Here is a 24,147-nt window from a genome sequence, read left to right as displayed (position 1 = left end):
GGGCTCTCCCAGCCCTCACGGACCCCTTGGGGGAGGGGACGGACACAGCGCGCGCGCCGCCGCCTTCGCGCCCGCACGCACCGAACCCTTCTTCTGCCCCGCCCCCCGCGCGCTCCCTCAGCCTCCGCGTCACGTGCCCGCCTTGCCCTCCTCTGCAGCCAATGGGCGGCGCGCCGCGCGCCGCAGGGCCCTTTATAAAGGCGCGGCGGCCGCGGGCGTGAGGCGGCGGCTGTCGGGGGCTTTGGGGGTGGCGGGTGCGGTCGGGGAGGCGCGGTCCTGTCCTTCCACCCGCTTCCCTTCCCGTGCCGTACGGTCCTTCCGCCTGTCTCCCTGAGCCGCCCGGGAAAGGCCCAGGTCTGTGCCCGGGACGGGCGGAGGGAGGAGGAGGTGGTCGTGCCGGAGGCGGGCGGGTGGCTGGGGAGGGGCGGCCATGTCGAGGCCGCGCAGCGCCTGAGCGGACAGCGGTAGCGCGCAGCGAGAGCGGGCCCTGCCTGCCGCCCTGCCGGAAGGGAGAGCGGGGCCGGTGGGGCTCGGTGCCTGCGCGGGCAGCGGGTTCGGGCGGTCCCTGCGGAGCTGGCTCGGTCTCATCGCTGGGCGAGTGGCAGCAGCGGCGCCGTGCGCCCGCAGAAGGGCTGTGTGTGCTTGTCTCCTCTTGTCTGCCGTCCCACCTCCGTGCCGGAGCTCTACGTCCTCTCTAACAAACTCTCTGCCGTGCTTCTCCCCCCGCCCCCGGGCTTCTGCTTTGTGGATGTTGGCGGCTTCATGTTGTGACAGGAGAATGTGTGTATGTCCTGGGCCCAGGCGGATCGGTATGTATCTCCCTTCGTGGAGCGACGGGCTTGGGGGTCGGATGGGACCCGGGGAAGGGGCTGCGAGGCTGGGCTGTGTCTGAGGGCTGAGGCCGGAGGGAAGGATTAACGGTGCTGCTTGTGTGGAATGCTTCTTATTCCTCCTCGCCACCTCCCCGTCTTCTCCAGCTGGCTCGTTCAGGTCTGTCAGGTGTAGGAAAGGCACCTGAGTGTTTTTATCTGAAGCCGTAGGTGTCTTTGGCACAGTGTTTTGGAGGAACCTGTCTGTGCAGTGTCAGTTAGCCCTAACAGTATGGCTATAACGAGCCTTTATTACAGAAAGGTGGAACATTTTCCTGGTTTGTTTTTTTTTTTTAGTGTAGTACTATAAAGCCCCTTAAGTCGACCATCTGACTCGTTATTGGTCGTATTGTATTCACAGCTTGAAAAATAGCGCTTGTACCCCACTCTGGGCTTGGAGAGGTATTTACACTGTATCGATTCTAATATCTTGACAAATCTTGATTGAACCGTACCATTTCTACTTCTTTTTCTTCGCTGCCATCTTTTGATCAACCATAATGATCTTGGGATCTTAATTATTCAAAGGGCAGCTGGAGTTATATATGGGGCAGCTGTGTTGTAGGGGTAAGTGGGAGAGACTTTAATTTCAGTTCATGTTTGGACACTTGGAATCAGGCATTTACTTAATCAACTTGGAATTATTGGAGCTGGGATGTGAAACAGACTGATCTCGGAAGCTGGCATATATCTACTGTAAATGATATGAGCTGTGGAAAATGTGAGGCCAACTTCTTACTACTTCCTCGTGGATTTCATTTGATAAGCTAATCATTAAAAATTATGAAGATATCCTCTGGTGGCACTGCAGAACTGTTACAGCAGCAATACATTTGTATTTTTGCTTCATCATGAAGCAAAAAAACTGTCTGAGCAGTTGAGGCACCACTGTGGGTCAGCACTGACCATAAATGCTGAGCAGTCAGGACAGCTTGATCCAGGTGGAGTCTAATGGGAGACCAGTGCTGAAGCTGAGGTGCTGCTGTAGGCTGGGCACATCCACAGAAACTTAAACAAAATTGTTGCTTTTAAATGTCATATGAAGAAATGTACAAAACTGTTACCAAAATAGCTCCTATATAATTAGAAGGCAGTGAATAGAATTTAAAATCTATATTTGGAATTACAGTCTCCTGCTGTCATGCTGTGTGCATGTGAAGCCTGGACTGGAGAAGCAAATGGCTACCATAAATTCAGTATGCATCTGGAAGCTTCAGCCAATTCACTGTTCCCAGGCATCTGGACTACAGCCCAGGCTCTTCCTGGTACCTGCACAATGGAAAACTTCAATCTTCAGCTGTCAGTGGGGGACTCAGGAGAGTTTTTATCAATGTACAGCAGTCACTTGTTAGTACTGGGGAGTCAGTGGAGTGACAGGAACATGAATCTACTCTGCTTTCAGCACTTAGATGTCATGTAACACAGAAATGGGCTCTACTCTGGTTTACTTAAAAAGAGCAAACAAGGAAGGGAAAATATGGCTTACTTCCCTTTCTTGAAACAAGGAGAATGGGGTGAAGCTTTGTATGTTTCCAGACGCTTCTCAGCTGGCCCAGGTGATCAGAATCACAGCTGAAGCTATGGAAAGCTAATAGAAATTGCAAAATGCAACTTCTCCCATTTGCATGATCCTTTAGACTGAGTATTGGGGCTTGTTGCATATTTTATTGGGGTTGAGTCTCCTCTGAAGTACTGATATGCCTGCTTGGCTAAAAAAAAATCCATTTACTGACTGAAGCACCTTGCATAACACAGCAAAATCCATTTCTTCAGTAAAACAATTTGACATCTAGCAGTGCTGATAGATTAGTGCTTATGACTGCAGTAAGCCTTCTAATGGCTACTTCTGAGAAAAAGCTTTTGTGATTAAACTTGATCATAAAAGAGAAAATTGCATTTGCCTTAAATGTGTGTACTTCACACAAGGCACGGTTAAACTCCACCTCTTCTCTGGAGTTGTCTCTCAAGTATTACATTGTAAAAGACTTCCTGATAATGAGGCACAGTGAATAAGGCTTTTGAGAGGCACTCTCACTAATGTTGTGATTTGGTATGTAAATGGAGACAAGAAAGAGTGTGCCAGCATACTCTTCAGGGAAGTGAAAAATGCGAAAAGCTTTTATATGTGGCAAGTAGCAGTAGAATATTTTTTCAGATACTAGTGGTTTATCTTAACCCTAAACTAGCTTTAGAGTATTGTGCAAGGTTCTGTTCTAGTCAAGGAAGCAAACAATTTGCATATAGGCCTTCAATTGAGTAGCCTTTCAAGGTGTTTTATAATCCTAAAATGTACTGGGATGGAATAGCTGTTGGAAAGCTGTATTTCTTTTTTACCTCTCCTACTTAACATCTGAAGCTAGAAAATTGCTGCATAGGTTGCTGTGGCTGTTTTATATATGTAACACAAGTTTGAAGCTTCACATGTGAAAAGGGGAAAAGAAACAAAACCCTCTACGGACTTCTGATTGCATAAAGAACATCAGTTCTATCACCTACTTCTTGCTTCTGCTGTCTAAGCAGTCTTCACTGTATGTCATCTCAGAGTTGTTTCTTAAGTCTCCCTGGTAGATGCTTTCTCTTCTTCAGTGTTACAGGAAGAGTTTCCTTACTTGTGTGCCACATCTGTCTCTGTCAGCTATGAAATCACCAGGAAAGCAGATGACTGTAAAATCCTGTGACAATTCTGTAGAGTGCTCCATCCTAACTCTTGTGCTAAATTGCTTGAAGGTTCATTGACTGTCTGGGTGATGCTTTCACTTCCTGCCTGCTATCCAAGTGGGTAGAATAAAATACCTGTGCTGAAGTATGGTTTAGCTTTTTTGTTACAGCCCAATGTAGTGTCTATAAATGAGCACCTCGCAATGCCTCTCTTTGTCAAGTCCTTTGAAGCTATGAACTCCATATAATAAGCAACTTGGTTAGGAACTGTAAACATCTTAACACAGAATTCTGGAGAGAGAAAATCTCTTAGCTGTCCTGCTAAGCATAGTTGTTCTCTTGTCTTTCAGCAATTCCAGTCCGGAGCTCCAGGCTGCCATTGTTGTCTGATGCCATGCCAGCACCAGCTCATCTGTTCCCATTGATTCGTAACTGTGAGATTAGCAGAATAGGCAGTACTGCGTGTTACTGCCACCATAAACATCTGTGTTGTTTGTCATCTCACTTTGCTCACAGTCACTTCAGATATGCACCACAGAAGAAATTTGCAGCACTTTACAGGCCAAAGGAGCACTTTAATCACTTTATTCACGCAAGGGATTATGCTTCTACGCCGCAGAGGTTTTACCTCACCCCTCCACAGGTCAACAGCATCCTGAAGGCAAATGAATACAGTTTCAAAGTCCCAGAATTTGATGGTAAAAATGTAAGTTCTGTTCTTGGCTTTGACAGCAACCAGTTGCCTGCTAATGCTCCGATAGAGGACCGGAGGAGTGCTGCCACTTGTTTACAGACAAGAGGGATGCTTCTGGGTGTGTTTGATGGCCATGCAGGCTGTGCTTGTGCTCAAGCTGTCAGTGAAAGACTGTTTTACTACATTGCTGTCTCTTTGTTACCTCATGAAACTTTACTTGAAATAGAAAATGCTGTGGAGAGTGGCAGAGCTCTGTTGCCCATTTTACAGTGGCACAAGCATCCCAACGATTATTTTAGCAAAGAGGCTTCCAAGCTTTACTTCAACAGTCTAAGAACTTACTGGCAGGAGCTGATTGATCTCAACAGTGGAGAGACTACTGATGTGAGAGAAGCTTTAATTAATGCCTTTAAGAGGCTTGATAATGATATTTCTTTGGAAGCTCAAGTAGGAGATCCAAATTCTTTTCTCAACTACCTAGTACTGCGAGTAGCATTTTCTGGCTCTACTGCCTGTGTAGCCCATGTGGATGGTGTCGACTTGCACGTTGCTAACACAGGTGACAGCAGAGCCATGCTCGGTGTTCAGGAGGAAGATGGATCTTGGTCTGCAGTTAATTTGTCCTATGACCACAATGCACAAAATGAACATGAAGTGGAACGTGTGAAAATGGAGCATCCAAAGTCTGAAGAGAAAAGTCTTGTGAAACAAGATCGTCTCTTGGGTCTCTTGATGCCTTTCAGAGCTTTTGGTGATGTGAAGTTTAAATGGAGTATTGAACTGCAGAAGAGAGTAGTGGAATCAGGCCCAGATCAGCTGAATGACAATGAATATACAAAGTTTATTCCTCCAAACTATTACACTCCCCCATACCTCACAGCTGAACCAGAAGTCATACATCACAAGTTACGGCCACAGGATAAATTCCTGGTTTTGGCCACAGATGGGCTGTGGGAGACAATGCACAGGCAAGATGTGGCTAGAATTGTGGGGGAGTACCTCACTGGTGTTCACCACCAACAGCCAATAGCTGTTGGTGGCTATAAGGTAACTTTGGGACAGATGCATGGTCTGTTAACAGAAAGGAGAGCAAGAATCTCTTCAGTATTCGAAGATCAGAATGCAGCAACTCACCTGATACGTCATGCAGTGGGTAACAATGAGTTTGGAACTGTGGATCATGAGCGACTGTCCAAGATGCTGAGTCTTCCAGAAGAGCTGGCTCGAATGTATAGAGATGACATTACAATTATTGTGGTTCAGTTCAATTCACATGTCATAGGCGCATATCAAAATGAGGAATTGTGAATTTAATGCAGTGAACTAGTTACTGAAGTTGTAACAAGGGCCAGTATGAGCAGTAAATTTTAAAAAATCCACCCAAAAATAAAATTTAAAAAAGCCTTTGGCAAACAATTTTCATTTGTTAGATTCAGCATATCTATTGTTCCTGCCTTTCCCCAGAGGTCTAAAAATATGGGAAGTGCTATTGACCCAATACAAAACTTGAAGAGGCTGTCCTAGCCTGGGAAAAGAGTTTTTTATAACTTTGCACTATTGATTTCATGAATGCTGCTAAAACAATGTCTTGAATTTGGCAAATTTGGATGAGGGAGGAAGTAGGATAAAGAATTAACTATCCAAGATGTGGCTGGTCAAGAAACAACTTGCTTATAAAATATCTACAAATATATACACTTAAGGAAACGATATGTAAAAAGTATTGTTGAATTTTTTTACAGTGCTAATTCTTGCAATGGTTATCTCTGAATATATTGTCTATTGTTTCTTCTAAGTAGAAGGTCACTTGAACCAAGTAAGTCTTCAGTGTAACAAAGTTGTCTCACTTTCATATGGACACTGTCATTCACCTAAGGATAAAGTGTTGACTTTCAAGGCAGGTCTAAGCCATAATCAATACCTGAGATTCTGCTACAGTTTAATCATATCTTATGCACGGTAATTTCTAAATTTCTTGTGCATTAATACTTGCCTGTGGTTTTCTGCACAACTTGTAGGGCAATAACACATTACAACATGCAGCAAGATAGCAGATAACTTCATGGAGGACTTCAGTTTTCAGTATGAAGAAACTTTCAGACTTTTTGAAAAGTCAGTATTCTTGGTTACGGCTGTGTTTGCTTTCCTAAAGGTCATGTCCTTCATGGACTCCACCTCTCCCTGGCATTGCTTAGCTGCTAAATAATTTTTCACCTGAAAAGATCAGGAAATCATTGCTAACCTCTTTGTAGCTTTGTAACTTGTACTCATTTTCATTTTGGGTATTTCAAAAGGTCACAACACATGTCCTTCACTTGAACTCATATGTGTAAGTTGGGTGAAAAACTACAAATTAAAAAAATTGGAGTATGGCTTGTAAATAGCATTTTAATTGGGAAGCTGACTGGCATGCATGTGTATGTTCAGTGGCTATTTCTAGCAACTTCTTTTAGTTGTGTGTTTCTGGGCAGCTGGTGTATGCATGTTTCTACAGTCCAGAATAGTATTGCAGAGCATTCTCTGAAATGGCGCTGGCTTGGAATGGTTGAATTTGAACTTGAAGATTGGCTGTACTTGTGTGCCAAAATTGTTGGGCTTGTAATGGTAAAAGTAGAGACTGACAGCTAATTGATCATCATTGCATCTATTTGAGGTATGTTGCATTGTGTACAGATTTATTTTAACTTGCCCTTAGGTTAAAACCTGAAATGCCTGCTGAAATACTAGTCCTTGATGACTGAGTGAACACATTTAACTTTATTCCTGGGTTCTAGAGAACAGTGATAGGTCAGCTTATTTCACTTTGCCAAGGTGTTTCAGTTAAAATACCTCCCTAGCCCTCATCATAGCTAGTTAAATCAACACTTAACTGAAATATGCTAGGTTTCTCAAGTGGCATTTTTTACTAAATATGTCTTGCCAATTAATGCTACTGTCCATAGGGTGCACTTAGTTTGAACAATGAAGCTGTGCTGTAGTAAACATTGGCTCCTCAAACTCACAAATGCTGTGTGTACTCAGTGGCCTGCAGCTTCAGTATGTCTCTACCTAACCTTAACTGTCAGCATCGATGTTGCTGTAAGGTTAATGATGCCTAAGTTCACATTCAAGATGTACACAACCCTTCTTTATTTGAAGGGAAAAGGGAAACTAAAATGCTTAGACAAGTACTGGCAGTTGACATTGCTTCTGTATGTTGTGTTTTGGTGACTGTGTCATTAACTAGGTCAATAGACTATGTTCTGTCATTCAAATGCAGTATATATCTCAGCTGTTGCAGTATTTAACTTTCTTACTTTTTTTACTGTTAAAGCTCTATTAACCTGCATTGATGTATTTAATCTACAATTGTTGATACAGATTTGGTACAAGTTATAGCTAGAAGAAATGCACATTGGTCCCATGGATATAACTTTTGTTGAGGAGAAGCTGCTTTTTGTAGTAAAGATACTTAAGTATGGGGTCAGACAATATTTATGTATTGCTTGGAGACTTGCTCAGTATGTATGCAGTGAACAGGAGCAGCATAACTGCCTGCTGAACAGGTGATCTGAACAAACATCTTTTAACAGATTCCAATAAAATGCTCAATTATGCAGAAATCCATGTGTATTGAGTTGATGTAGAATGTGATATCTGTTCTGCTAGGACTTTGTTCTTTTGTGTGATCCCTGTTACGAATACTCAGATGGCCAAGGAGAGAGAAGTATAAATGGAAACAGAATTGAGGTTCAGAGTGCTTCAGTGTCACTGTGAGCTCAATGCCAGCCTGCCTCAGGCATGTTGCTGCTGCCTCCCCCAGAGAGCAAAGCTCCGATCCTTCCATCAGAATCACTGTGTCTCATTCCCAGCACCTCATGAGTACCTTCAGGGGGCAGTGCTGCTGAGGAAGCAGCTGCATTTTGGATTTTAAAGCTGGGTACTGTACTCTGTATCAAGCAATACAGCATTTCATAAACAGTCTAAAATATGTGCAGATTAAATTGGGGCAAGAATGAGCTGATGGTGAGCTAAACAGAAACAGCTCTTGTGCCACAGGCTGAGGACACATTTGCCTTATCTGCCAGAATTGTTGCATTGTGGAAAGTACAGATATCGTGCATATAAGGGTGATGCTGGGATTACTTTGTCAAATAAGGATTTCACAGCTGCAGATACGTGGTTCAACCATGGTGGATGGCTGAATCTTGACAGTCAACATCAGATTTACCTTAATCTTCAAAACTGTTCTCAATGAATGTGTCAGTTCAACAGTAATACTATATAAGAGAGGAGTGGGAGATACGTTATCTGTGCTTCCAGCTTAAGGCTCTGTTAACTCTGTTCTCTTGTGTTCAGTGGTACGTGCATTGTATTTGAATCCCATCCATCTGAATACTGAAGCACAACCCATGTCAGGGTGTTGTTTCTAGTTGAAGCTTATGTAGATCTGTATTCAAAAGCTTCCTTGACAGGTTTCATTATTGCTCACACCACTGACATGGTGGTTATATTTGCAATGCAATAGATAAGCCTATTGTTACTATGCTGGTTACACCTGCTGTTTTATTTGCTGCTTGTGAGTATTAATAATAAATTTCTGGGTAGAGAGGATAATATGACTTTCATAACTGTATCACAAATTAAGTATAAGCTGGCAGGAGCATTGTGTGGCAAAATGAAAAGCAATCTGAGATGCATGAATGATCTGTTCCTATCTGTTCTGCCAGGTCCAAGGGTAAAAAAATGCCAAGCAACTTATCTCATGTATTGATCAGTGTGCAGGTCTTCTGAAACTGCATTTCTTGCAAATGACCCACCCAATCAGTCATGAAGATTTCCAGGATTACATAAAACTTAAGCATAAGAAAATAGAAGCACCATTCAGTATATACCATGATAAGCAGGTACTTTATTTTGTTTGTGATAATTAATAAGAAATTAGATTCTGGGTTTTTTTTAGAACTTAACAAATAAAAGGAGTAGACTGAAAGTTCTCTAAAAAATAAGGACCACCTTTCTAAAAATAAGGACCACCCAGTACAAGATTGTTTTAGGATTGTTCTCCCTATATAGCCTCTTTCTGTATTGAAGCAAAAAAAAAAAAAAGAAAATAACTGCAAAGTCTGTATTGGTTATGGTTCCTAGTCTGGATAAGTTAGTAATCAGTCTTACAGATTTTAGGGGATGTTTTATGCAGCAGGCTGTTCACTATCCTCATGGTGAATCTTTATCTGAACAGAAAAAATTGCTTCCTTTATTAGACTTTCTATTAGGTTTCCTAGATAGAAAATCCTCTTTAATAAAACTTGTGAATACCAAACTATTTTACAGCATCATGAACAAACTGGTCAGTTTTAATATCCAAAATGTGTACTTAGGGTAGCCTTTAATGTATTACCTCATCTTAATTGCAAAAATTCAATTAGGCCTGACTAATTGGCCATCATGTTCATGTCACATGATGCTGCAAGACAAGAAAAATGCCCAATAAATAGGGAAATCATTGATGTTAACAGGAAGGCACCTGTGAGCTGACCCACAGCCATGCATTAAGCATAGTTTCATTCAGAAGCTCTGTATTAATGAAATGAGTCTGTCAAAGTTGCTATAAGCCTATAGTCATTAATTCTGTAACCTTTCCTGTTGCTCATCCCTAGTACTTCTTTGCCCACTGTGATAGTGCAACAGCTGGGCTAATAACAAGAATACTATTTTCCAGCATTTTTTGCAAGTTGATTTAAATGACTAATAATAATTAGTGTTCCCAGGTTTAGGCAGCTGGGAGAGGAATGAATGTTGCTTCCCTGGTAGCAGACTCTTCTACAGGGGGAAAAGTAAATCTTTCTCTTAACAAAACCTGGCTGCTGTACAGAAGACCTAGCCATAGCACAGCAGTGTTTAATAGGGATTTATTACTCCTGCTAAAAAGTAAAGTGTATTCATTTGTACAGCATGCTGCCACCCTGCTACTCTGAAGCTAGCTCAAATTCCCCTGCACAACTTGGTGTATTCCTGTGTATGTAAAAGTACTGTTGCTTATGGGCAGATTCCTTACCAGCTTTTTCTTAAGACACCTGACTTGGGTACTTGTGTGTGTGCTGCCTTGTGAGTGTTGAAGTGCCTGTTAGAGGTGGTGCAGCTGTGTTCAGCACATGCTCTGGGGTCTCAGTAGCTGTTCAGCCCATGCCATTCAACTCCACTGAGCACAATAGAAGCTTTGTCACCTTGTCCACACATAGGTAGCTCCATATAGGTGTTTTCTGGAGGCAAATCTCAAACATTTTTCCCCAGGTTTTCATAGGTAGTCCTGAAGTTTTTGCATCTGCCACTTTTGCATAATTACTTCAGAGTTTTTATTGCCTTGTACCTAACAGTCTTGTAATTAACCCTATTCTAAGGATTTGTTCTTGATCTGATTGTTAAAGTATGTGGAAGTGCAGCTCAAGCCTCAGTGTCATTTTTGACCTACACAGATGGTGTGTAGGATGTAACTGCTGTGCACTGTGAGGTGTTGCTGTTACACCAAGGACTCTCTTTATCTCTGCTGCTCCAGAGCCCTGCCAGTGTTTAACAATTAAGTGAGCAGCATACAATTTCCTTGGCATAACCTCTGAAGCCTCACTTGGAACAGTATTCAGCACTCATTCTCACTTGCATGAGTAGGAATCTGTAAAGCTTCCAGCACAGCTGATCAGAGGAATCTCTTTTACATAGGTCAATCTCAAGACCAGCTCTACATAAAAGATGATGCAGGTCTTTACATAGTCCCCCTTTATATGAAAAATTAAAATTCCCAAAACAGAGGAGACAATGTCTTTTTATCAAAATAGTCCAGCTTGTAAAAGACTGAAATATTAATTAAGGAAGAAACAGAGCCTGAACTTAGAGCTGATAGTACAGAAGGCAGAAGAGTCTTCTAGCGGGTGGCTTGGCAGCACTGTAGTGTGGCAATGCAAGGCAGTCCTGTGTCTTCTTCTGAGGCTGATCTGGAAATGAACACTGAAGTACTATTCACTGCTTAGCAAACACTGACACTGTCTAGCTCAATGTCAGAAAGACAGCTAAGCATAAAATTCATGTATATTTTCGACAGACACTTGGTATTTTTAGTATTTGGGGATTTTTTACATTTGGGCCATGTTTAAATAACTTCATGCCAAATCATGTTCAAAGAGGTGAAAAGATTCTATCTTCTATGGAATCAATGTGTATAAGACACTAGTCACAGCTGAGGAAGGCTCCTCTCTACTCCTACTACTTAGTGAAGAATATGTAAGGAGCTGTTGAGAAAATCCAACTGACAGAAAAATGCAATCAGAAGGTCACACAAGATTAGGGCCCAGAAATAACATAGGCTCTGCAGGTTGGTAGATTACAAGCATAAGCTGATGTACTGCATTTTAAAGCCACTGTATTATACAATATTTTGGGAATTTAAATTGTCTGAGCTATGACTAGGGTTCAGACCATGATATTCAGTCATATCGTGACTAAACTGATAAAAGACAATTCTGATGTCTGCTGTATTTGCTAACCTGTATTAAAATAGAGGTGTTGGAGTGTTATGGGTCTTATTTCTCAATGCTGCAGCTTAAAGGAGCATTTGAAGCCTATCACAGTAGTGATATTAAAAGCTCAGTTCTGAAGTCAGAGAATCATAAAAGTCCCTTTGATATGAGATCAAGTGTTCACAGGGTACCTGCAGGAAGAGTGCTTGGAAAATCTCACTGGCTGCAGCAGCTAACTCTCAAAAAAAAAAAAAAGAGACACAAGGTCTGTCTAGCTGATGAGACATAAAAAGCCCATCATAAGCTGTGAAGCAGTGACCAAAATGGCAATAGGAAGTTAGGGGACAGATTCAGATAAGCAACAAAATGTGGAGTGTTTCAAAAGTACACAAATAGAAGAGTGTGAATCCTAAAAAAATTCAGGGTAAAGTAGGAAAATGCAAGGGAGAAAAAAACTGTTATATAATGTGTCTTTAAAGCTGAAGTTGCACACCTGAAAGAAAACTTAGGTATGTGTCATAAAATAATTGCAGAAGATATCAGAGATGCTATGAATGAAGAGATAGGTCTTGCATCAGTTATGCTTGGTGAAATTGTCCTGCTCAGAAAAACACAAACAGCAGGTCAAGAGATCAGAAATGACTGGATGTCTAAGCTGAAGATCAAAAAAAAAAAACAAAACCAAAACAACCAAAGCTGAACAAAGATCAGCTGCTGTTGTTCTATGTTTAAATGTTTACTGCTTCTGTGCAAATATGAGAACAGACACGAGTCAAATATATGGGTGCAGGGAATTTTAATATCCAAGGGCAGTGCACATTACTAAACAGTACTTTCCTGATTTTTATATTGCAATGGCACCTCAGTACAGGAAACAGAAAGAAAGCTGTGAGTGTGGATGAAAGAAAAAAGGTCAGAAAAAACTAAGGAAAGAAAATCGGAGCTGAGGAGAACTTGTCACTTCATTTTCTTTTTCTGTCAGGCTTTTTCAGTCATTCTAATTTGAATGATACCTGTGTGGTTTTTTTCAGATGTTTTTGAAAACATCTGGGGCTATGTTTGTAGACCATGAAAAGTTAAGTTTGGCTTAGAATGTAGTGAAAAGCAACTGCATGCTGACATTTTTACAGTTGCTAAAATGCTAAACCGAAAGTTTTGCTCTTCTGCATTCCACCAGTTGCTGCCCAAATGAATGCTAAGGGTGGTGGCATTCCCTTGTTCAACAGGTTTTTCTTGTTCTCCATACCTCAGGTGAATGCTGCTATCCTGAAGACAGAGAGTTCATTTTGTCTATCTTAAATGGCCCTCACCCAAGAACAGTGCTGCAAGTATGCAAATGGTGTCCATGTGAGTTCCTTAAATGGAAAGTATTTCCTCAAGGCATTTGGAGATCCTGCCAGTCCACCAGAGACAGCTGGGTCAACTCCTACTACCAGGGGGGGAGTAAATCATCAGATGACTGAATTGTTTGCAAAACTGGGAGCATCACATGATGCCTGGCAGCTTCATAGACAGAGAACTAAAATTTTTATCATAGCATAAAAATAGGACTTTTAGGGGTGTTTCACTTCCAGAAACTTCCTCTGAGAAAAATTCAGTTGCCAGAATATTCCACTGGTGAGAATTTAGTTGAACAGTGAATATGTCTGTAGTGATGGTGTGATTGTTTGGACAGGACCTGCCAGGAATGTAGCTGCAACATGCATTTTGACTTTGCAACAGGAAATGGATCAATTATTGACTGAACTAAGCAAAAATTGCATTCTAGAGCATTTGACTAGCAGGGACAGTAATGCATCCACACCTGACAGCAAAACATTACAGGAAAACAAAACCCAAAGTAAAAAGAAAACTTTACTCAGATCTTAAGCTTAATAATTTAAGTGCAATCCTATATATACCATGACAATAAAAGCATTATTGGTGTGGATGAAATTTTGTAAAATATAAAGTAAAATATCCCGTTCTAGCTGAAAAAAAAACCAAACAAAACCAACAAAAAACCTAACATGCCTAGAACAAACAAATAATTTCCATTGTAAGTTCTAGGTTTTCTTGTAAAAGAAAGGTAAAAATCTGAAAAGCTGGTGGTTAATTATAAGGACAGAGATAATGTTTGAGCAAGTTGATACCAGTTGTGATCTACTCTTGATTTTAAAAAATCAACAGACCTACTCAAGAAACAGTTCTTTGCAGATGTATTTGTAAGAGAAAACTAAGAAGCAGCATAAGTTACAATGGCTGCAAGAGACATCTTGGAGTCAAACAAATTAATTTGCTAAATTACTTGTCAAAGAAGCACTGAAGAGCAATACTAAATATCCATTATTTGCTAGTTATCTTTTTTCTTAAAATTTCAGTTAAACTAAACCATTTTTTTAAATTAAGGACTTGAATAAGACATTCTTTATCTCTAAACTCCTCCAAAACATGTTGCATCAGCTCTGCTTAGCATTCCTTCACTAGAGTCAAAAAAAGAGAGAGAATAAGGAGGAAATTGTGGTTTGAAATTGTCTTAAGTCAAAGAATTTTAAAAATGCTCTGTACATTTATTGAATGGGAGGCAAATTCTAGGTGAATTTCATTAGACTATTTTCACAGAATAGTGGGGGTTGCCAGAAACCTCTGGGCATCATCTAGTTCAACTCTCCTGTTTAACTTCCTGGTCAGTTAGCAAAATTGCTGTTGCAGCTAACCAGTTTAAGTAAAGCTTCAGGCAGGTCAAGAGAATTTTGGATAAAGTTGGAAGAATCTCTCTATCCTGAGACCTTGCAAATTCAGTACAAAGCTTATGGTCCATTGCTGGCAATGCCTACGCTGTATTACAGGGCTCTGTGCTTATGAAGTCCGTGCTGGCTGCTCCCCATAACCCTACCCTTCAATTATTTGGAGGTGCTCTCCAGGAGGTGCTTGCTCCATCACCTTCCAGGGGACAGAGCTGAGGGTGATGAGCCTGTAGTTCCCTGTGTACTACTTGAAGACAGGAGTGACCCTCACTCTTTTCTACAGTTGAGGAACTTTTCCTGATCACCATATTCTTTCATAATTGAGAGTAGCCTCAATGACATCAGCCAGCACTATCAGGAGGCATGGAAACATCCCATAAGGCCCCTTGGACTTTAATATGCCTTTGTTTTTAATTAAATGTTTCTTAACTTGATCTTCCTCTCTTGCTCCAGACTTTCTCTCAGGTTTGAGAGCATGAGGTTCCTGAAGACTGGCCTTACCAGTAAACACAGGTACCTCAGCTTTCCTGTTACCAGATCCCCTATCCCATTCAGCAGCAGGCCCACATTCTCCCTTGTCTTGCTTTTGCAGGTGATATACTTGTAGATATCTTTGCTGCTGTCCACAATTCCATACCAGGCTCAACTCCAGATGGGTTTTGCCTTTTCTAACCCTGCCCCTGTGTGCTTGGACAGCGTATTCCTGGCCGTTCACCCATCCTTGCTTCTACCTCTTGTAGAACACTTCCTTTTTCTATTTGAGCTTTGTCAGAGTCTCCTTGCTCATATTTGCAGCTGCCTCCTGCCTTTGATTGATTTCCTGCATGTTCAGATGGATCATTCTGAAGCTGGAGGTGGTAATATTTGAAACTCAACTGACTGTTCTGGTCCCTTCTTCTCTCTATGGATGCATTGCACAGGATTTCTCCAAGGAGACACCTTAAGAGGCCACAACCTGCTCTCCTGAAATCCAGGGATCCTGTTATTTTTCTTGTTTCCTTTTTATGGGATCCACCACCATTTCATGGCCACTGCAGCAAAAGCTGCCTGTGACCTTCACATCCCCGATGAGTTCTTCCTTAGTTGTATTCCTTGGTTTTAAGTGTGGGGTCCAGCAGAATGTTTTGCCCCCATGAGATCTGTGATCATATTTGTTAGCAACTGCTCACTCCAGTAACCCCCAGATTGCTTGGGTATTTCTGGATTGACCTTCCAGCCAGTATCATAGCAGGGCAGAGTTTTGTTAGAATGCAAAAGTTCAGCATTTAATCAATTTTATGAAAACAATCTGTTGAAGGTACTTATTTCTGAATCATGCAGGAAAAAAATATTATTAATGAGATTTTTTTCTGCAGTCTTAACAGCTCAGGTGATTTTATTTTGCAAAGTAGGCAACAACGTAAATTGTAATCAAGATAGTAGCAGACAGATAAAAAAGAGAGGAACTGCTTACTTATTGTGACTTCTGGGTATGTAAAATAAACGTACAAACAGGAAGGAAGAACCACACTGCTTTTAAAGTGAGTGAACTGAAAACTGAGCTAAAACCCACCTACATGAAAGAATTCTTCCTCATGTGAAATCAAGATAAATCCTTGCTTGTGCTTTTGAGGTATCTGGCAGCATTTTATTGATCTTTGACCAGTATGAATTTTGTTCCTTTTTCTACCAGGCATGACTGGGTAACTGTAGGCAAGTTGCTCAAGATGAAGTTTTGAAACACAGACACTTAATTTGCAAACCCCAGGCTTTGGATTAGAGTTTCAAAAGGCTGTGCCCAGGCTGAGTGCACATGCACCCTTTTGGCTTCAAACTGCTCTCAGAAGGCTCAGTACACTTGAAAATCGAGCAAGGGAAGTCACAACTGCTCAACTGTTTGCCCATTTACTCTTCTTACTCTTCTTCTCCAGACTGATGTAGCTGTAAGATAGTAATGGGGCTATTCACAAAGACAGTGCCCAGTTAAACTAAGCTTTGTGGGTTATTCTGAAATAAGCACAGTAAATTCAAAATGAAAGCTGCTGTTGCACATCCATGCAGTAACTATGTTGTGTAAATCTTTCTACTAACTTTTGCTGTGTTTCTTTCAGCATCATCCTGTAGTTCCCAGGGAAGCAGGTTCACTCAATCACACCTTCCTGCCTGGGCAAAACGTGCTCTGCGTCATAACTAATCGAGTGTAAGGAAAAAAAAATTGATTTTGTAGGTTCTTGTTGTAGGCAGTTGGTCTTTGATGTTCCTTCCCTTTGGATTCATTTCCAGTCACAAAACATCTGTTCTCCCTGTAATTGGGAAAGTTGGGATAATGTAATTAGACAAACATCCCCTATCTGGCGAATCTTCTTTCTGATGGGAGTTTAGTTGAAAAGAACGCCACTGTTCCTTTTATCAATGAGTGGTTCTTCGCTAATCTCTTTAGCCTGGCTACAGCTGAGGCCGAACTCTCGTATTTTCTCTGAATGAATTATTTGGAAGTGGGGCTCCTCCTTGTGGGTGATGTTCGTAGCACCGGGCTGGGCAGAGGCAGCTGCCTGGCTTTGGGCGCCGCACATCATTAAGGATTAATACCCAAAAGCCTTCCAGTCACATAGCAGCACTTCACACCGGGGTTCATGTGCAAGCCCGAGGGGTAGTAGATGGTTACCAGCTCTGGAGGTGTTTTTGCAGAGCCAGGCCAAGGCAGTGCAAAGGAAGATGCTCTCCAGAGGAGCCCAGCCAGCCTTTTATTCACAGCAGCAGTGCAAGGCACAATGGCTGATACCAGCAAATTTACCCACCACTCTTCAACTAATATAAAATTAATTTTACATTAACTGGAGCTGCTGCTGCCAACAGAATCAGGCTTGGCAAGGGCAAGGATCCTGAGAGGAAACACTTCCCTTCATCCTGAATTAATGCAAAATGGCCCTGACCCAATCTGCCTGCAGTTTTATTTAGTGGTGATTTTTCAGTCAAATATTCTCTTAGTAAAGATGGAATAATATGCTGCATTTTCAACCTTAAAATATCATATCTGAAGATTATGTGGAAATGAAGGATCCTGTCAAAGTTGAAACTGTCCATTCAAGTTTGAAAAATTAATATTTTGCCTTAATAAAATTTATAGATAACTCTTATATGCAATTTTTTTATGTTCTGTATTATATATATTTTCAATCACAAAATAAGTTCTGCATCTAATTATGGAAAGTCAAAATAAAATTAGGTCCACCTGAAGTAAAAGCTGAGATTTTCTCAATATAACCCTTTTGAATTGTCAGTAATTTAAATTTGGTTATTTATGAAAAGCAAACTCTTAAAAGAAAACTGACATTCCTTACAGAAATTACGAAAAAAATCTCCCTTTCTTTTATATTAACTGCTTTTTTAATGGTGTCTTTAGGAAGCACTGCTTCTCTTTGTGCTTAGCATTAAGATTACCTGGGCAGGAAAAGCAGTGAAGGATGATTCTGGTCCTGGTGGGGTGTTTGTGTAGCTCTCAGCTTTGGCAAATAGCAAGAGCAACATCCACACTCATTTGGAAAAGGGGAGGAAAAAGCAGTCATTCAACTTCAATTCACTTTAATACTGTTTTCTTTTCACTTCTAAGCTGGAAGGAGAAGAGGAAGCAAAATTGTATGTCCATGCATTGTCCTTATTCTCTAGCAAACATGTTCATCAGGGATTTGTTACAGAACTTCTATGAAAGCAATATGCAGGTGATTAGACAAGATCCTATACAGGGAATAGCCTCCACAGTCCTCTTTTGTTTGGCTCTTGGTCAGATTTTCACTCTAGACAAGACACAAGCAATGACATGTCTGTGTCTTTCAAAGTACAGCTGTGACCAGATGTGCATCTGTGCCTGGAAGTGTGAGCAGTCATGAATGCTGGCTCTGAAGCTCCACACACTGCAGCTTTGTCTGCACATTTGTCAGCCACTGTGAGCTTGCTGGGCAGCAGAACATAGCCCAGGGACTTCTCATGTCCCTTTCCTCATCCTGTAGCTTCACCCTGCTGAGTCCTGAAGTGTCACCAGAGCAATCAGAGTCACCAAACCAGTAACTTGAATTTCTCATGGGATATAACTGTGTAGGTCCTTGGGACATGAAGATGACCACAGTGCTGTTGTGATTTTCCAATTTGATTAGAGTTATAACAGTAGAAATACACTATGAAAGTAATAATTAAAAAACCTATCAAAGGGATCTAAGTGAATCATTATCTACTATGCATGCTACTGAGTGCAGAAAAAAAATCCTATATGGATAGGTGAAGCTTTTTCTGTACAGGTATTTAAGAAAATAAGCCAATTTGTTTGCTTTTTATGTAGCAAACAAATTATGTATCCTTATTTATGTATTTATGTATCCTTAATGATTGTAATATGGAAAGCGTATATTGAACAGCCAGGAAAGGAAATAAAAGTATGAACTATAAAAGAAAGGGTTTCTTACAATCAACCTGTCAACAGTCTTGTCAAGAAGAAATTAATCTGTTATTATCTTTGTGTCTGTGTCATTGCCACAGAGATAATGATATCATAAACATCTGAAGTACTTACAGGATTTAATAAATGCATTTGGAAATTAGAACGACTTCCATATCTTTAAAGGTGAAAGCTATTTTAAGCACCCTAGGAAGTACATTGTTTCAGTGACAAGTTATTTTTGACTGCAAACTATTGATTTCCTGTAACTTTCTCAAAAAACTATTATGTTGGCTTTGGAGATGGTATAGAAGACAGAGGATAATGCAATGAGAAGAATGATTTAGTAAATATATAAATATGATGTCTGGATTTATTGGCAGTTGTATTCCTGGTTCTGTCAATAATCCAAACATCCAGTCCTTTCCTGAAGAATCTAATGCCGCTGTATTTTAATTAATGGAAATTTATCTTCCTGAAAGACTGGCAGAAAGACACCTTTTAAAATTCAATATGCATACTGGTCCTCAAAGGAAGAATAAATTAGCTTGAACAGTTTCAGAAGAACTAACAAGATTAAGAATTGAAAAATACTTGAACTGACAGGACTGATTTAGGAGAGAAATTGGTATTTGAGTGGATAAGCATGAAATTATGATCTGCCTGCCCATCTTAACCATGTAGAAGATGAACAGCCACTTCATGGCAAGGTGAGTTTTTTTCTTTAAGTTTTGTCCCTATGACTAGTCCTATATTTTATGAGAACTTTATCCTGACATTTATGATAGATTAATTCTATCATTGTCCTATACATAACAGAACTGTTAGTGCTAAAATTTGTCTGAGCTTCTGTAACCCAGATCTCAGCCTAGAAGGAAATACTATTCCCCTGTGGTAGAAGCTGGAAAGGGAATTTATTGAGATGATTATAACTGGGTAGATCCTCTAGTAAATCACATTATCCTAGTGGTTTGCACTAAATGAACTTCTGGCCTGAGCTATCTGGAAATTATTATTTTGGTAAATATGATTAGCAAAACTCAGTCCTCCTCTTGGTACCTTATAGGAATCAGGTTCACCTGTAATAAAACCAAATAATTTGTTTAATGTACTGATAGGGACTAAATGTAAGGCTAGAGAGGTACAGCAGTGTAAGAAGCACTTTGTTTTAGTGTTGTATCTGTGAACCTAAACTTGGCCTCTCAATGGCAACAAAACACCCTCATCATTTGCTGAAACAAGAACTGCATGATGTTTGCATGATGCCCAGTGTGCTGCCCTCCAGGTGCTTGGCTCCTGGAAGGAAGGGCTGAGCTGAAGTCAGGGGGGAGTTGGAGCACTCACATTCTGCTTTGAATTTTGGAAAAATGTTTGCAATGTTTGAATTTACTCCCTATCACTCCATGCTGGAAAGCACCATCTGAAGAGCATTCTGCTTGTTATTTCCTACATCTGTCACAATGCTTGTTGCAGGCCTGAGTGTGGATGTGCCCTGGCTGGCATAAACCAAGTGACTCATAAGTCAGGAATGCCTCTCTCCAGATTCAGCTCAGCTCTGCAAATTGAGATTGCTTGGCCTTTGCTTTTCAGCTGACATCAAAGAGTGCAAAAATAGTTGGGCTTTTGTCTCCAGGCATTTTCTGTGGTTTAAACTGGAATTCTCAAACATTTCCATTTCAGAGAGCAGCAAATAGAGTACTTTGTGCCCAGAGATTTTCCTCACACAACACACCTTGAGCAGCCATGTCCTTCTCAAGTCCCTCCTTCCATTATTTGGCCTTTGCTCTCATTACTTAAATGGATGATCTTTAAAAGATTAACTCTTTGTTATGTTAACTCTTTTTGATGTTAACTCTATGTTAGCATCATTTTAGAGGGAATTATTGGAAACCTTGTTACTCAGTATTGAGTAGAAATATGGCCATTTTGCAAAGACCCAGGAACCAAGGCTTGTGCCTTTAATAGGTGGGGCCTTAATTTTATTCTCATTGTCTACCTCCTAGCAGCTTAGGCATGCAGCAGATTTCACAAGGGGCTGGCAAGTCTGATAGTTCTGATTAGTTTTTCCATCCTTCTTGCCATAGGACAAGTTCAAAACAAATTCTAAATTAATTTTTCATTTATAGTGGGACGACCCTAATAACTATAGTAGCTAGGATGTTTTCTTTCTCTGTAGTTAAAGCAGTTTCAAGGGACAAAAAATGTAATGAAACAAAGTAAAGAATAAAAGAATAACATAGTCTGAGAAAAAGTCACAGCAGAAGAAGGATGCAAGATATGCCAAAATGAAAATTGCAAGCTTTGAAGTAGAAAATTTGTTTCAGACAGGCCATTTTTATACCTCAAAAAACCCCATTTGCTTGGTACACTAATATGCCTGAGTCCTTTGGTGTGGCACCAATATAGCCTTAATAATTTTAAATTATCACTCATACAGGCAAGAGTCCTCTCTAGAATTCTTTTCTTCTGTTTTTAACCATACATTTCAAATGGATGTTATATTGGAATCACATCTGTCTGCTGAAGCTACTGTTCTTTAGCCTTCCTTCGTGTGCCACAACTTGGCTCAAACCCTGAGTAAGAGAAGTCAGTTCACCAGTGTAGCCTGGGTATTATTTTGACACTTAAACATTATGAATTGTTACTGAAGTGGATGTCTGCAGATGCTATTAGCAAGGATTTCCTCATTATTTAATAACCAGGAATATTTTCCTATTATTGTTTCAATGATCATTTGTTTCCAAAAGTTTAAGGATAATAGTATTAAAATGTTAAAAGGCCTGTTCCAGGATTGACCTATTCCAGTGTGTTGACACTGTGTTTTGTTGGCATTTTCTGAAGCCTTGTATTGTACTGAATTTAATTAATTTACAGTCATTCACATTTCAGTGAATTTGGCTCATCCTCCTAACATCATCTGTGATGGCTTGTTTTAAAGAGTCAGAATGAATCCTTTCTTACATTTCTCACATCTCCTTTCTCACAGAGCTGCTGCCCCACAGGCTCTCAGCACCACACAGGGGTACTGAGCAGAGTCCCTGTGACCCTGGGAGTACTCTGGGCTTTAGAACAGTTTCACAGTGCTCTTGTCACATCCCCTGTCAGAATCTGAAAACTGTGCTGGGTAGGACAAGAGGAACAGCCCTTGTCTGCCACACTCAGTAAAACTCTCACTTCCAGATTTCTCCTGGGACTCACCTCATCTCCTGAAGCCTTGGAGAACAGTGTTCTTCATTCCTGTGTGAAGAGCAATTTAATAGAAAAGTGCCAAAAAATTAGGGGACCCAACATTTACTAGAATAAGTTGTACTTATTATTCATATCCTAATGGGCATGTGGGCAAATAAATCATAGAATCATAGGACAGTCCAGTGTGGAAGGGACCTCAGAAGATTGCCTAGTCCAACCTTTTATGGGAAAGGGAGTGTAGGTGAGATTAGTGACCACCCTGTTCAATCACAGCTTCAAAACCTCCGGTTATAGGCACTCTACCACAACCCCCATAAGACAGTTCAGTGAATGATTATTCTCACTGGAAAAAAATTCTTTATCTTCAGATGGACCTAATGGGCATGTCCAGGTGTGCAGTCACTGTGCCTGCCTGGGTCAGCAGTGCATGAGCAGTGGGGTGCAGCAGGGCACTCACCTGTCCTGTCACAGTAGGGTAAGAGTCCTGCCCAGTCACCAATGCATCTTGGAAAAAGCTGCCTACTCAGTCATTTTAGCAGAGATTTTACCTGGGTTCGTTATCTAAGCAGGCTAAAATCATCAGCAGAACTGTTAACCTCAAGTCCTACTGGCAACATCTCATAGTGAGAGGCACAATGTGACAGTGGTAGAGTTGCTCAGAAGTTGACCAGGATAATGATTTTTCACTAGGAAGTGCTAATTTATCAAGCTCTCCATTGAAAAACAACAATTTCAATAAATGTAAAACCTCTTTTAAAATGTCTAGAAGTTGTTCAAATATCCTACTTCAACTTTTCAGTTAGATTTTTTTTTAAAAACTCATTTTAAATTTTAAATTAAGTTTCAGTAAAATTAAAGCAAATTGAAACAAGTGTTTTGATGATCAAAAGGAAAAATTATAGGTCCAATCTGAAGTTACTCTTTTGCAGGCTTTCATTGGTTAAGCATAGTTGAGGTAATTACATATTTTCAACTGAAGATAGATGGTAAGATCTTGACTCATGGGTGAAGGCAGTGACATAATGCCTGGCATTTTGATGGTGTCATAATTTTACTCTGTCTCTAAATAAAATGCTTTCCTACAGCTTTTAAACCATTCAGATGTCTTTATATGTCTATAAAATTATACAGAGAAGTCATGTTCTCCGAGTTCCTCTGAGATGTTTCTTGTTTTGTCAGTGCAATGGGAAAAAATAAGTTTGAGAGAATTCTTGCCCTGCCATGGCAAGATGACAACAGCTCTTCTGAGCCACAATACGATGCTTTGGTGCAGCTATTTGCTCCAGAATCTGGGTCTGTTCTGGTACTTTCACATTTTTAACTTTTTGGCTGCATGGGTAGATGTTCCTCATGAGGGATTAATTGTATGGTCACGTCCAGAGGGTGGTGGTCAATGGCTCAGTGTTCCAATAGAGATCAGTGACAAGAGGTGTCCTTCAAAAGTCCACGTTGGAAACAGTGTGGTTTATATCTTCATCAGTGATAAAGACAGTGGGATCAGTGCACCCTCAGCAAGTTTGCCACTGACACCAAGCTGAGTGGTGTAACTGGCACGTGAAGGATGTGATATCATCCAGAGGCATCTGGAGAAGCTCAAGAAGTAGGCCCATGGAAATCTCACAATGGTTAACAAGCCCAAGTGCAAGGTACTGCACCTGAGTTGGAGCAACCCTCAGCACCAATAATCTGGAGAGGAGGAGATTGCAAGCAGCCCTGCTGAGAAGGACTTGAGGGTGCTGGTGAATGAAAAGCTGGACATGACCTGGCAATGTGCACTTGTGGCTCAGAAAGCCAGCTGTGTCCTGGGCTGCATCCAAAGAGGTGTGTGCAGCAGGGTGAGGGAGGGGATTCTGCCTTCTGCCCCTCTTCTCTGTGCTGGGGAAATCCCACCTGGAGAGCTGCATCCAGCCCTGGGGTGCAGCACAAGGAAGATGTGGAGGTGTTGGAGCAGGTCCACAGGAGTGTCACACACATGATTAGAGGGCTGCCCACTCTTTATGAGGTACAATGACTCACTTACATTTGCACAGCAACAAGGCTTCTAAGTCACCTTTCTGGATAGTCCTTGGCTCCCATGTTGCCATCTGTCCCCCCAAGTCCAGAACAAGCTGGA

The 24,147-nt window shown here is 41.0% G+C and overlaps 1 protein-coding gene across 2 annotated transcripts; it reads left to right on the top strand.

Moving 5' to 3' along the window:
- Nucleotides 1-241: 241 nt before the first annotated feature.
- On the top strand, nt 242-7,823 carry PDP1 (pyruvate dehydrogenase phosphatase catalytic subunit 1). Of its 2 annotated transcripts, none has more exons than XM_066565407.1 (2): nt 242-354; nt 3,878-7,823. In XM_066565407.1, exon 2 carries the CDS (start codon nt 3,922-3,924, stop codon nt 5,527-5,529), a length of 1,608 nt encoding a protein of 535 aa, XP_066421504.1. In that variant the 5' UTR covers nt 242-354; nt 3,878-3,921; the 3' UTR covers nt 5,530-7,823. The 2 variants fall into 2 exon arrangements, with proteins under 2 accessions (XP_066421504.1, XP_066421496.1); XM_066565399.1 differs by lacking the exon at nt 242-354 and adding an exon at nt 413-809.
- Nucleotides 7,824-24,147: the final 16,324 nt, after the last annotated feature.

This window comes from Molothrus aeneus, chromosome 1 (genome assembly GCF_037042795.1).
Source record: "Molothrus aeneus isolate 106 chromosome 1, BPBGC_Maene_1.0, whole genome shotgun sequence".
NCBI lineage: Eukaryota > Metazoa > Chordata > Aves > Passeriformes > Icteridae > Molothrus > Molothrus aeneus.
The sequence above is the reverse complement of the archived record's forward strand: the minus strand, read 5'-3'. Positions and strand labels throughout refer to the sequence as shown.